A 15,174-nucleotide genomic window follows, 5' to 3' on the forward strand; every position below is an offset into this window, starting at 1 on the left:
TGTGTAGACCATTTATCATTTACCAGTAATGGGGCAATAGTGCAAAAAAACAATGATTACACAAAGTGAATTAAATTAAAATGAAAAAAAAAAAAACATCACTACCCTCTTGCTACAATGCCATGTAGATGGAAGAAGACATTCAAACAAGAATCAGTGGCTAGGGGCGACCCCCTACCTCCATAGTTAGGTATGATCATTAAGTAAGGAATATAATGTGTTGAGAACACATTGACATGATTCTCTTGCATATATTGCAAAGTCAAACTATGGCACAACGAATTTAGAGGATTTAAATTTTCAACTTCAAAATGTGCAACACATTGGAAACTATCTACAGTTGTAAGCTGCATGAAATGTACCCAGCTGAAATAAATATCAGAAATCCTCTCGTCTCTCCTACATAATGAGGTCATTACATCAGAAGAGGAGTGTCAGAGATGACACTCATTCTCCGGGCCACAACTGCACTGTATATTCTGTTCAAATAAGCAGCTCAGCTCTTCCTTTTCTTTCTTAAAAACAAAAACAAAAAACAAAAAACACTACAATCAAAATCATTAAAAAAAATAGACGCTACCCAAGCCTAACAGTCCTGTTGAACAGTGAGGCACATCCTTACATGGCAGAGGAAGCCTGACAGACAGATGGACTAGATAATGTCACAGAAGCGACATAATCTGAAAAACATATATTAAATGATCCCCAGGTTAGTATAGGTTAGTGATCAACGTCTTCATACACCATAACAAGGGACATTAAATAGCAGATTTCAATACAGACAATGTATGAGGCAAATGTAAAAATGAAGGCTTTAGATGTTTTTTGCAAAGTAGTATCTACATTTTAAAGTTCTGCGGAAAAGAAGATAAAATAAACTGAGGAAGAGCTGTTTTAGTTTGGTGATCATTCACTGACCTAGGTCAACTTCCGACCCCTCACTGGTAGATTTCCTACTCCATTCATTCCAGGTGGTTGTCTTACATCTCTGGTTACAATCAAGATATATAGCCTATATACCAGTGTAAATACAAAACTCTGTTTCTTATGTTCATGGTGCTTTTTAGTGATGCATAGGATGATAAGCTGGCTTCACAGAGCCTGCTTGTGATTTCATGATGTAACATTTCAAAGAATGTCCTTATATAAGATTAACAGAGTAGCATAATGAATTGATAAGTCAGTCTCTCATGACTTGGTGGGAACACTTCCCTCTTTAGTAAGTCCTTAACTTGCAACATAAAACCCTCTGAGAAAGAGGGAGCTTTTGTTAGAGGGAATCTGAGACAGAACATTCAACAGCTTGATGGAGAAATGATAACACGTATCTTCAGCTGAATACATTATGAAGTAGGAAAGGGTCTTCATAGTTCTGTCATACCCTGCAAAACAATAAGGAACTTGTGTTAGTGGATGATAGTGTTCTGTAAATGTATATTAGAGTATTCATTTCCGTGTAGGCTTAACGATGACAAGTGCAAAGTTTGGTGCTCTTTTGCGCAGAACACTTTAAACCAATACAATTTAAGTGTTTCATGTTAAACACTGCACGGCACTTGCCCTGTCGCCCCAGTTGGCACATGCCCAGTCAGCATGGTTGCATAACCGTGCTCAGCACAGCCATGATGCAGGGAAGGCTTAATGATGTAAGGATGTCTAAATATTTACTACTATTGCTTATTGACAACTATTGTTGAGGAGGGACAATAATAGCCTACATTTGCAAATCCACAACTATTCATAGAAGACTACAGTCTTTGTCACCTTTAGACATTCAATGCCATGTTAACACATGTTTGAGTAAAGGGTATTCAGGTTATAATCTAGGTTCTCACCAGAAACCGCACGCACGCACGCACGCACGCACGCACGCACGCACGCACGCACGCACACACACACACACACACACACACACACACACACACACACACACACACACACACACACACACACACACACACACACACACACACACACACACACACACACAGAGAGAGAGGCTATAGCATATATAATTTATAATAATAACAATAGGCCCAACATGGTATGCAGAATATTAGACTGAATCCAGACATCCTGGCCGGCGTCCATGTCACCTCACCTCAGTAGCCACACCCAAGCCTTCACATGGAAGTGCTTGGACACCACATTTTCACCTGAAAAAGGTGATTGACGTGCACAATTCTGCCTAGCCCCAGCCCCTCCTCCAGCGTATCAGGTACGCTAATTATTGTGGTTACAGAGGGTGTACTATTTTTTTAATTTGTTTTAACCGGTTTGAGTATATTACGACATATAGTGTATACTGGTAGTAGAACACACCACTGGGTCAAGGTATATTTTATTTGGCTGCAGTATAAGCCTGAACAATTTCCATGCATTTTTAACCCATCTACAACTTGACTAAAATATTGACTTGGGACCCGGACCGCCGGCCACCCTAGGCTGCAATGCAATTGTATTAATAAATAAATACAATTGTCTTTTGATCTACACTACCAGCAGTGGGCATTATTAGTTACAGTCAAGGTACATCATTGCAGTACTGAGATACTGTACACCATGGCCATCAGTATAACTAATATAGTATATAGCATAACAGTATAACTTGTGATTGTTTTGCCTCTATCTACTCTTATTTGACCAACAATTCCATGTAGGTCCAGCTTTCACCACTGCTGTTCACTGGTTATTAGTGAAGTGTTTCAATGCTCAAAGTGCCCATGAATGGAGAGGGCCCTGGCCTGCAGTCATCCCATACTCATACTGGCTGAGTAGGTTGTAAAGCCTAATTTCAGGTGACCAGAGCCACCTTGTGGCCAATATTATACAGGACAGACAGCATTGCTAGTTTACCTTTGAAATGAACGCAGCCCAGGTCCTTCTCACAAACCTTTATCCGCAATCATTGATTTTGGTCTGGAAATGAGATAAAATGAAGTCACATTTCATCATGTGATGACTGATGTTCCTGTGTTTCATGAAAGTCATGTACGTGTTATGCCTATTTGTTATGCATTGCTGGCAAACAAGATTAAAGCTTTAACAAGAGTTTGAGCAGAGATTCCCAATCTGGTTTCCAGGGCCCGCTGGTGGGCCATGAGGGCTTTGCAAACATTTTTTTATTGAGAATATAACATTTATATGAATACATTATGTAAACATAATTATGGTATTTGTTCTTAATTTGCATTGTGATACTGACAAATAGGAACTTAAAGTATATTGTGTTAGTTCCATTGATACACAATCAAATGATTGATCATTAAATTAAACATGCTCTGAAAATGCTCGCAACCCACCCATCCGTCCACTTAGCACGGCAGCCATTCATTCGGCTGCCGTGTTAAGTGGTGAAACAGGTGGGCCACGAAGGGCCTGATTCAGAAGAGGTTGGGAACCACTGCGTTATTAGGGGCAAAGCAGTACCTCTCTGTCTTTACTGTCTCATGTGGATGTGACTGCTGCTGTTGTCTCTGTTCCTGCTCCAATCTATATGCGTGCGTGCGCGCGCGCACACACACACACACACACACACACACACACACACACACACACACACACACACGCGCGCGTGCACACACACCAGAATCAGTTCTACCATAGCTTGAAGTATTCAAATGTGCTTATTGTAAGCACATGAATAGATTAATTAATAGCTACTGCAGTGGTGCAGCCCAAAGGTGATCATTTTAACTCAGTGCATCTGCTAGGGTTCAATTTGAATAATAAATGCATTTCATTTCATTTAAATGTGCTTCACCTCTCCTTTCGAGCTTTAATCCTCTCCTCGTCAAATCTGAAAAAGAGGTGAATGGTCAAATGCTGTCATAACTCATAAGTCCTTTTAGAACAGAGAATGCTAACTGATATTTCAATTGATCATTAATGATCAAAGCTGATGAATAATAATATTGTCAATTTTTGTACCTAAAATAGTATTTTTTTAATGGCAAGGTTTATTTCTTTATATTGACATAATTCCTAATTTCCTAAATCATGTATGCAACCCAGCATCAGTCAGTCAGTAAATGAAAGAAGTAGAAAGTACTGTAAACATTCTGTCTCTTGTGCCATCTAGTGGTGGTAACCACTTACTGCGCCACACACTCAGGGACCTGCACATGCTCCATGGGGACAATCTCTGCCAGCTCATCCAGACTGTGGACATACTGGATCTTATTCATGAACTTCACACTGCGGAAGATGAAGATCAGAACAAGTTTGTGTGTGTGTGTGCATGCGTGCAAGTGTGCAAGTGTGTGTGTGTGTGTGTGTGTGTGTGTGTGTGTGTGTGTGTGTGTGTGTGTGTGTGTGTGTGTGTGTGTGTGTGTGCGACGTGCGTGCGTGTGTGCGTGTGTGTTACCTAATGAAGGGTCTGGATATGGCTAGGACGGTGCGTATAAACCAGGTAGGATGAGCAATGACCAAAGACTTCAGATTCTTCCTCAACCTGCAACCACAACACACAAGCAGGAGTAAGTCCATTTAATCAGCGGTCTTGATACCGGAAGGTCGCCAGTTCGAATCAGCGGTCCGACACGTTAAAATTACCACCGCTGAAGTGCCCTTGAACAAGGCATTGAACCACTACGATGAAATGTTCTATGAGCAGGGCCTGGCTGGAAACAAGTTCTTGAGCTTAGCCCAGATACCCTGGGTAAATATAGTAATCATTTCATTTCATTTCATTTCAGCATTAGCTGAGCTACTAGAAGTGCAGGGTAACTAAAAGCACAGCGCTTTGTGGTATAGTAACTGAATGAAACACATTCAAAACTATAGCAATGCATTTAAGCTCATTGACCAAGATTCAATTAGAGGCTTTCTGAGTCTTCTCCAGGCTCCTAATGACAGATAGCAGCCGACGGGTTCCATCACTCTTCATTTACACTTGTTTGGGTCTCAGTCAATCTGTCAGTATAATGTCATGCATGTCTGTACGAAGCGCAGGCACTGCCGGGCAGTATAAATTGGTCACATTAGCCACACTGTCCAAGTGTGTCTATTGAGACTTAATAAGTTAATAAGTGTCTCACAGTGAGCAAGATCTAACTACATTTAAAACATGTATAATATTAAATAATGGATTCTTTAAACGTTGTGAGCATAATGTCCACTCCCCTTCATATTTCCTCTTCACTAACAGAAAGAAAGATGAGATGCACCGTGGGACAATGTCTGTGGTAGGATTGCCTCTTAGGCCACTATAGTGTTACGTATGGCTCCAGATGAGAACGTCTTAAGTACTGCATCATCCATGGATGCTAAACTGACTTCTGATAGTAATCAATCAAACGAATAGATACCTACCGCCTGTCAATCATCTGGTAACACTTCTTGAGCCAGCTGATCCCAGGCATCTTGCCTCGTGGAGTGCCTCCATTCATGTAGATGATCAGGTAGTCCTCCGCTACCAGCATCTCTAGACTGCTAACCACATACCTGGACGAGCAGGGATGTAAAGTACAGTATGCTTTGTTATGGGAAATATTGTCATTTAATTTTGGTAGCCTCAGAAGAGTGCAGTTCTTCTACTGGATATAATTCACATAGCGGCTATTTTGCTCTTACATCATACTCAGGGGTGGGCTAGTGTATGACATAATAAGAGTATAATGACCATTGCTTGAATATGATCTTTTCTTTTCAAAATCTTTTTATTTTAGCAAGAATGAATGTCAAGTCACAGGTTCTTAGGAAAAATCATAGCCCGTGTGAACTGAGTGGTGCAACTCCCCTCTCCCCCCCCCCCCCCCCCCCCCCCTCTCTCTCTATCTGTCTCTCATTAGCAGGCAACAGTGCAGCACTATCTCTCTCTCTCTGTTTCTGGCACAACAGCGCCACTTTTGCCCCTACTGCTACTCATAGTCACACACATAGGTTAACACACACATAGGTTAACAGTTTATCACGGACATTGCTGTTCCTTGGAGTGGTTGCACCACTAAAAAAAAACAAAAAAAACATCAGATTTTACACAAGAGTACAGCCCTTCAGTGGTCAAGTGCAGTCAGTTACATATAAGGAATAGGTTAGACCACTCCTAAGTATCAGTGACTCTAAACAAATGTATAAATCTCAGAGATCATAGGGAAGACATAATGAAAAGACTATGTTGTTGCGCATAACATGCCCCTTCAAGACAAAAGAAAAAACATTTTCTCCCCTTCAAGTCCAAATTTAGTAAAGCCAATTCCAAATTTCCTCTATCTCTGATAACCCCCACAATCAGTCATCGGGAGGGTGAAGAAAGCCTCAGGTCTCCTCCGATACCCGGGCCGTCAAGCCAACATCTTCTTTCCACCCGACAGTGACGGGTCTCACTAGGGGGGCGTAACGCATGTGGAGGTACACGCTATCCCCCCCACCTCCTCCCCCCTCTGAACAGGACTTGAATATGATCAATAACTAAGTCACGATAAAAGACATAGATCAACATAATTGTGAAGGAGAATCAATAAGCATAAGCATGTAAACTCAACATTGCTGGCCCAGTGTTTCTGTGTTTTGTTAACAGTCACTTATACTCACAGAAAAAGGTTCTCCATGATGTAGTGATAGTCAGCGCAGCTGCTATCAGGCAGGTAACAAGCGGAGAAGACAATTATGGCATTTAGGCCCTCACCGTAGTATCCTGAGTGTATGTACGTACGTGCGTGTGTGTGTGTGTACAGTAGGCAATGGGGGAGAAAAGGACATAGTCGATTTGAGAGTAGAACGCGTAATATGCTGAGTAACGTAGTATTAAGTGTGAGATGCCCAATAAACTACGGAAGAATGAAACCTAATATACAGTATATAGCTTCAGTATACAGCTTCTGAGATGCACCAGACTGGCCTGCCATAGGCTAGAGGCGTGGTTGGAACTCCCTTCTGCCTAATATACAGTATATTCACAAAGTTCATGGTAATAGCGATAATGTATTTACCATGAACTTTGGTATTCTCAATAAATTGTATTGATAATACGGTTATTTATTATCAATACAATTTATTGAGAAAACCAAAGAACCATTAAAATGATATAATAGAATGTAACAGTCTCAGACCATATTTTTTAAGTGGACAGTATGACTGTCAAGGTCTTTTTTTGGCATGGCTTTGGCCAGGAGGTGCACACACATCCAAACGATTTTAAGTAGGCTAACTGGCCTTCATGTTCCAGCTGCAGAGTGAACTGTAATTTGACACTGACCTCCATGTGTGATAACCCGGAGGTAGGGTCTGATGACCTGCATGTCGATGCGATGCTCCTGCTCGCCAATGATCACCGTCCTCCAGAGACGTCCGTTTCCGCCAGCCCCATCCTCGTCCACCTCTCCTGACCGGTCAGCTGGACCGGCTTTGGCCGAGGCCACTGGCGCGTCATCTGAACAAATGACATGCAGTTTCTATGCCGTTGGGATATTTTTGCTACTTTGTCGCTTCCTTATAACAGTGGAGCTTTCCATGCAAAAGTGTGTGTGTGTGTGTGTGTGTGTGTGTGTGCAGCATTACATGAAGAGCGTGATGTGTCGGAAGCCTGTGACAGGCTTGAGCGTTGGCGTTACACGTTTACAAGTGCGACCTGCAGTCGCAATCACTTACCTTCCCACTCCAGGTCGGTGCCGTTGGTGATGAACTCCAGGGAATCCGTCTCATCTGGGGTATCAATGTCGTCTACGTTAATATCCAGGTCGTCAGGTGTATCCAGGAAGTCATCTGACAGCAGAGAACCCTCACTGTGGTCCAACGACAGGTTCATATCCGGAGCAACCAGTGTACGCCGTTTGCGGTGGGAGGAGGAGACACCTCCGCCTCCTCCACTTGGACTGACATCCAGGGCGTTGGGCGGAGCTTGGATCGGGAGGGGATATCAATCAAAGAGTCCAATTAGGAACAGGGGGCTGTTATGGCACATGGGTGGCCAGAGTATTTTGTCTTGATGGAACAGGGCTCAACGTCATATATCCAATGGACATTGAGAGAGACATCCCCAAGCATGATATATTATTTACAGTATACTGCAACATTGCCAGTGTTGATGGTCCATGACTGATTAATTGATAAATAGGCAGGAGAAGGGCGCACACCAATATTAATGAGGTGATAAAGGCCTAAGGCGATGAACAATGAAAAAGAAGAAGAAGACCTTACAGGTCGAAACGTTGGTTTCTGTTAATAAACTTCCAGCATCGTGGCTATGAGTGTGCTGCCTTTTTCTTCTTTTCCATGACTGATTAATACATTAGTTTGGGGAACAACAAACACAGCAAATGACAAAAAGTGAAACAATATATAGATCTGTCAGAATGGTAAAAAGTGTAGTTCTAATAGGCTTCAAATATCATCACCAAAGGTCTTGACACGTGTCAATGTAAATGACTGTCCAGTACCCAAGTTTACTTACAGGTTCTGTCATCGGTGAGACCACAGGAAGACTCCATGTCCCCGTATTCTGGTAGTGGTCTGGGGGAAACATGAAAGTGGTAATGTAAATCTATCATACAGTAGATAAGAGTATATTTTACTATTAGTGTAACTGGGTGATACATAATTGCACATTAAAAGTTCATCACTTGGAAAAGGATTGAAACATTTTGTTGACTAGAACCCCTGAAGTTAAGCCTTACAATAACACTACTACACCAGTTGGCCTAGTTCCCACAAGTCAGATCAGAGACAACCTAACATTTCACCCACAAACAGATTTGTCTTTTTTTGTATGAATCTTAACTATTCATCAAAGCATCATTCTCAGGTCTCATATTACAGTGTTGTTACTGAACCATATGGCACCATACCAGCAGCCGGTGCTGATGTGGCTCAACAATGAATTGGTCACGCAATCAGCAGATAAATGGGAATTAACTTATCTCTGGGGAGACATTTAAATTATAGAGATGCCAGTCAGGCTGTTAAATGGGAGTATAAAGGCAGAGAGATGGTGGCAAAAATAGCTGTGGGGTGATAGAGAATGGGAGAGGATGAGAGAGGGAGAGCAAGAGACAGTGTAAGAGAAAGAGAAAGGAGCACATGACCCACCCTCCTAGTCTGTTTGGGGAAGTGCAGAGACACAGGGGCTGTTATGTCCCGACATCTGGTGTGTGTGTGTGCGTGCGCGTGTCTGAACATGCATGTACGTGAGGACATGCACACTACACATTCCAACAACACAGCAATGGCTCTATAAGAAGGCTGTAATGCCATATGTTTAAATATGGATACAAGTCAGATTTATATTATTGTATTATTGTTTTGTTTTTTTAAAGATTTGTTTCTGCCTTTATTGATAGTATCAAGTGAAGATAGACAGGAAAGAGGGAGAGAGAGAAGGGGAGAGACACCCAGCAAAGGTCGTCATGAACGGGACTCGTACACACAACGTGCTGTCAGGCCAAAGCCTATATGTGGCATGCGCCTGGACCACTTGGCCAGCAGGCGCCCCTATATTATTGTATTGTTGTTAACTTGTTAGCGACATAACTAATCTCCAGTAACTGCATCCTCGTGCAAGCCAAACATGCTTCCCTCCTTCCATCCACAGTGTGACAATATGCCCCACCAACAACACCAGCCAAGGGACAAATAAGCACACAGCCAAGACAGGCCAGTGATGAACGATCCAACACTATTCCCTCAGGACCCTTATGTTGATTACCATCCGCCCTGCATATGATGCACAGCACAATATACAATGCAGAGGCTGTCTTTGTTCAAAAACATGCCCTTTCTCCCAGACACGGTTACTGCTATTTACAAGGAGTATGGATTTCCGTTTGATAAGATGAGCGATACTGTATTGTTGGTCATGCACTGTATACAGCCACATTCTCTAAATGAAAACAAGATCTCACATGTCGAATCAGCAGAGGGTGGAAGGATGGATGATGCTTACCTAACGGAAAGAGAGGGAGGATTGTATCAAAGATGATTCCGAAGAGCAATCCCACTTTGCATCCCTTTGCATCCAGTTATTTCATGAATTAATTCCCAGCCGAAGGCAACGCATCTCTCAGAGCCTATAGCCCAATGATTCAATATGCTGCTGGCGTTCTTGCTTTCTATTCCTTCTTCTGCTCTCCTCTCCTAAGCCAAACCTGCCTCCATCTTCCTGGTGATGCTGTGTTGTTGACTGGTGGCTGCCGTTGCGTCATATGACGTGGCCAGAGACCATTTATGGAGAGAGCTGCACCTGCTCCCCTGCTCAACCCCCTGGCTGCCTCTCCTGCTCCCCTCAACCCCCTGGCTGCGCACACGCGCACACACACACACACACACACACACACACACACACACACACACACACACACACACACACACACACACACACACACACACACACACACACACACACACACACACACACACACACACACACACACACACACACACACACACACACACACACACACACACACACACACACACACACACTCTCTCGTATTATCTTTCCATGTATTTCGACTCTCTGTCTAGTCTACGCAACGCATCCATCACTCTGACACTATAGCTTTCTCTAGCAGTGAACAGTGTGTCTGACTGAATGTTCGTCAAGAATCAGTGTCTCTCCCACTGTTTTGTTCTCTCACCCAGGGAGACCCTACTGTACATTTCAGTTATGGTAAACATGACGTGATTTATTATGAAGTGGGATATTGATACTGCATCTGATATATAACCCCTGACACTCTCTAACTAATTATAAACTAGTTTTCTCATTCAACATCCTATAGCCAAATTCATAAATGAATTAATTGCTATTAAATATGTCTATTATTATACTAGAGTTACGTATAATATCTCTGTAAACGTCTTACTTTAGATAACAACCAATGAGTAAGCAATGTTCAGACAAGCAAGTTCTACACAAGCACCTAAACCAGACTTATTTGCGGTGCATGGGTCATATCAAGCCTAACTGCACCGCACCCACACAAGCTAACCTTCTGGGAATTGAGTCACATTATGCAAAACTCAGTGATGCATGCTGTGTTATGATGAGGACTAGAGGTGTACAGCAGTATGAACAGAATGCTATAGCACCATCCCTCCCACCTAGGGGGAAGGCATGCTTGCATGGCATTAGAGGGGAATTAATTATACAGCTAGTAACAACTATGGCATTTGTCACAACCTGGCTAAGACGAATGCCTAAGTGGGGAACTCTTTGAAAAATAGAACTTTATTATTTGTACAAGCTACATAAACTGTACGTATGTGTGAGAAACATTCTAATCGACACCAAACCAAACCAAACAACCTAACAAAGCAACAAGGAGAGCCAGACTGACTGTTGACTGGTGAGGTGAGCAGTCACCCTGACATAGGTATCAAAGATTTCATAATGGGCCTCTCCTCAGGACCCAGACAACCCACTACACAGGAAATCAGTTACCCTAACAACAACCATATTAATAACACTATTTGTACATTGACAAATTGTACATTTGTTCTCTGCTAAGCTATTTCAATGGAGCAAAGAGTACAGGATTCAGCCTTACACACAACAGTTGAGCAACCGCTAAGCACAGCATCAAAAAATAACATAATAATACTTTTTTATAATTATTATTGATTATGTTAGTGCGTTCATGTGCAGACGAATGTGCTATATATTGCTGTTTTAGTTACCTTTGATAAATGTATACAAACCATATGAATGATCAATTATATGACACAAATTCACTTGAACAAACACTAACACAAACACAATACACTATGCTTGTACTGTATAGGCACACACACGCACGCACGAACACACACACACACACACGAACACACACACACACACACACACACACACACACACACACACACACACACACACACACACACACACACACACACACATACACATAGATGACAGAAAACAAGCATTACAAAAGGTACATTAATGCATGCAACAGACGATGCTCAGGGAAGGAGGATAAAGAGAGATGAATAGAGGATGAACATATTGAAAATTAATCCAACCTTGGGAAGTCTTCATCCTGCCACTCATCCTTTACCTCCATGTTCTCCATTCTTAGTGTTGCCTCTGTTGTGCCCATCCCTTGGAGGGGAGAGGGGGGCCTAGGAGTGTACAAAGAACTGCATTACTTATTAATGTTCACCATTTATAATGACAAAAGAAAACTGTCACAAAAATGCTTCTAACTATATACAGACAGCTGCACTGCTATATGAGCTGGACAGCAGAAAAAACTAAATGCAAAGGTCAACATTTGTAACAAGAGGATTTCATCCTGCTAATTTACTTTCTATGGTTACAATTTAGGGTCTGAATCAGGGTCACATGCAGGCTTTTATCCTTCTCCTCATAGGGCTCCACATGAAAGGCGCGTGACTGATTCTGACAGGTCCCTTCTATTGGTGTTGGCTGCTTTCAAAGTCAACTACCATGCGGATCCTGGGTGGAATTCAAGAGGCTGGGAAAGGGGTGCAGAATTCAAACTTAATCCTTCTACATCAAGCCTTAATCCTTCTGTGCCGAGTCTATTGGCAACTTTTTGATCAATATTCAGAGTTACACAACAGTGAGTACATGCTGGCTGTGATATAGTCTGATGTATAGATTGATACCTTGTATTCGAATACAAAAGGGATTAAGAATAAACTTGTATTTGTAGATGTTTTAACAGTGTTATTCTGTGATAGCTTGTAACATGACTTTTAGCTCATTCTAATGCATCATCATAACCTACATTCATGAATTTCTACAGGAGAATTCACTCTCAAACTAAATTATTGACACCTTAGACAAATTGCTGACATTACCGTATAAACAGTAAGTGCACAAAATAGCATTGTTAGAGCCTAGCATACTTGTTCTATCCACTCATGTGTAAAACAACCTGTCTTCCAATGAGTGTCTGAGGATTCACTCGTCTAAAATGGTGGAAATAATTTAAGAACAGACTTTGTAAAGGAAGGAAGTGCCGCTTGAAGACAGGCCAATACATCCAGATATTTCACAATACTGTACAATAACAATAAATGTAAAGCTAACTAACTCAATTTGTTAATGGTAAACATTTTTCATTGTCTTCTAGACTTCTACACTGTATGTTGCTGTCTGATGGTGACGATAAGCTTGCATCAACATGAGTATGGATGTGGTGCAGTGCATGTCCCTGTGAAATATTTGTAATTCATGGAAGTGGTAGTTACTCATAAACAGTATTTATGCTGAAACAACATCCACCACTGCAAGTTTTGCATCATCATACATTACTATGCAAATGTCAACGTATATTTTTCTGAAATTCAGACAATCAAAAAATGCATAAGATTGCATTATAAGCCAAATCATTATAACCCACAGGGTACCAAAATTAAAAGGGCATGCATGATAAAGAAAAAACCCAGCTATCAAAAATAATGTCACAATAAATGATCTTCTTCATGATGCCAAGGCTGCCAATACCAATGGTATGGATTTGGTTCACCTCTGAATTGTGTGGTAGATTACATCAGTGTAAAATTATAGAATAGACATTTTTGGATAGACAAATGGCTACCATGCTACTCTAAATCAGAGCTGCATGTTGTTCACTGTTCAATGCTCACAGTGTTAGTCCAACTGCTGTGGTGAATCAACAAATATGTTAGGAGAGAGCACCACAAATAGTACCCAGTGTTCATTTAAAAAAGAAATATATATATATATATATATTTTGATGTGTAGAACACAAACGCAAAGGCATTGTAATGAATGACTATAGTACTCACATGGGCAGTGTGAGCCCCCTCGAATATCTCTTGCTCGTCTGTGCCTGGGTGGGTGTCCTTCCTCGTCAGTCACAGATGCAATGTTTTAATGGTTGAAACCTGTAGTCCTCCAAATCAATGCATGAGTTAGGGCTGAATCTCCCGCTCATTCTCATGTGCATATAAACGCACACATGCACAGTACTCGGCGCTCTCTCTCTCACACACACACACACACACACACACACACACACACACACACACACTCACTCACTCACTCACACACACACACACAGACACACACATACACTTCCAAAGTGTCCTCCTCAGTAGCCAACAGCAGGTGCCTCAAGACAGGGGCCACCTCTGTGCTCGTCTCCCCCTCATCTCCTCCTCCTTTTCTGCCCACCTTTGTCTAGGAAGGAGAGAGTAAAAGACTGGCGTGAAGAGACCGCCGACGCGTTGCCTCCCAGCTCAGCGTTTCACCCCAGCAAGACACAAAACCCTTTAATTAGAATACATCTGCTCTGGCATCATGAGTGCTCTCTCTCTCTCTCTCTCTCTCTCTCTCTCTCTCTCAGCTGCAAAACCCCCTTATATATGTCCTGTTTCCCCAACAGTCAGCTTTTCATTCTTGAACTGATTTCACATTCTATATGGGGTCCATTAAAAAAAGAAATCACATATTAATCAGGTCGTCTGTTTGCTTCCTTGACGTTACCAATCATATTGTTTAATCCTGTCAATGGTCCCCTATGTGGCCACTGTTCCTTAGCAACAGCATCTCCCTTTTACTATTGGTCTCTCTCTCTCTCTCTCTCTCTCTCTCCTCGGACTCCTCCTCAGTTTTTTCACCCTCATGCACTGCTTCTACGGGCAGACACATAGCCTACACAAATATATTATTCCACCGACACTTCCATCCAATCATATCACTCTCATCCAGTTTGCAGCACACGTTCTGCTTCTGCTCCACCCTGTTCTTTCCACATGCAGCCATGTCTTTTCTGTTACTGTCATGACCTTAGTAAGGTCATGACATGCACATCCATTGTCCACGGCAATTTAGCTAGCCAAACTAAAAAACAGTAGCTATTTTGGACTTGGCCTGTCTGCTACCTGAGTAGCAGGATGCCCTGATCAATATTAGCTACATTATATCCGTCCTTATTAAACATTTCTTTGCAAACTCTCTACACAAAATAATTTGATACTGTTGCTACAGTGATGATCAAAGTGCAAGAATTGGAGAAGCCTGTAAGGAGAAAAATAAATAAATAAATAAAGTGGGCCTGTCAATTAATCATTAGCCTTGGATCAAGACTATCATACGTATTTCATGGAGTTTGACCTTTACTTTCGTAGCTATGTAAAATTGCAAATGTCTAAGTCGATAAAATACATCTATCATACTAGTCTTGATCAATAATTAATTAATAATTAATAATAATCATCATCAATCAGTTTTGGACAAACATT

General features: G+C 41.8%; 1 protein-coding gene across 1 annotated transcript; it reads right to left on the reverse strand.

Annotated features, from left to right (window-relative positions):
- Positions 1-2,869: 2,869 nt before the first annotated feature.
- atcaya (ATCAY kinesin light chain interacting caytaxin a) lies at positions 2,870-12,317 on the reverse strand. The gene is made up of 12 exons (XM_079506629.1): positions 12,243-12,317; positions 11,959-12,057; positions 8,393-8,451; positions 7,591-7,839; positions 7,199-7,372; positions 6,535-6,637; positions 5,314-5,445; positions 4,367-4,453; positions 4,099-4,197; positions 3,764-3,799; positions 3,430-3,492; positions 2,870-2,919 (listed from the first exon to the last, which is right to left on the reverse strand). The coding sequence occupies exons 2-12, from the start codon at positions 12,033-12,035 to the stop codon at positions 2,886-2,888; spliced, it is 1,113 nt and encodes a 370-aa protein (XP_079362755.1). The 5' UTR covers positions 12,036-12,057; positions 12,243-12,317; the 3' UTR covers positions 2,870-2,885.
- Positions 12,318-15,174: the final 2,857 nt, after the last annotated feature.

This window comes from Electrona antarctica, assembly GCF_951216825.1.
Source record: "Electrona antarctica genome assembly, chromosome: 7".
NCBI classification, from domain to species: domain Eukaryota; kingdom Metazoa; phylum Chordata; class Actinopteri; order Myctophiformes; family Myctophidae; genus Electrona; species Electrona antarctica.

What these genes read in the sequence shown, in the direction of transcription:
- atcaya (XM_079506629.1), bottom strand. Translation starts at nt 12,035, where the DNA reads ATGGGCACAACAGAGGCAACACTAAGAATGGAGAACATGGAGGTAAAG. An exon ending in CACCGACCTGGAGTGGGAAG is followed by an intron (nt 7,373 to 7,590) that starts GTAAGTGATTGC and finishes TCATTTGTTCAG; the next exon opens with ATGACGCGCCAGTGGCCTCG. An exon ending in ATCATGGAGAACCTTTTTCT is followed by an intron (nt 5,446 to 6,534) that starts GTGAGTATAAGT and finishes CTGCTCGTCCAG; the next exon opens with GTATGTGGTTAGCAGTCTAG.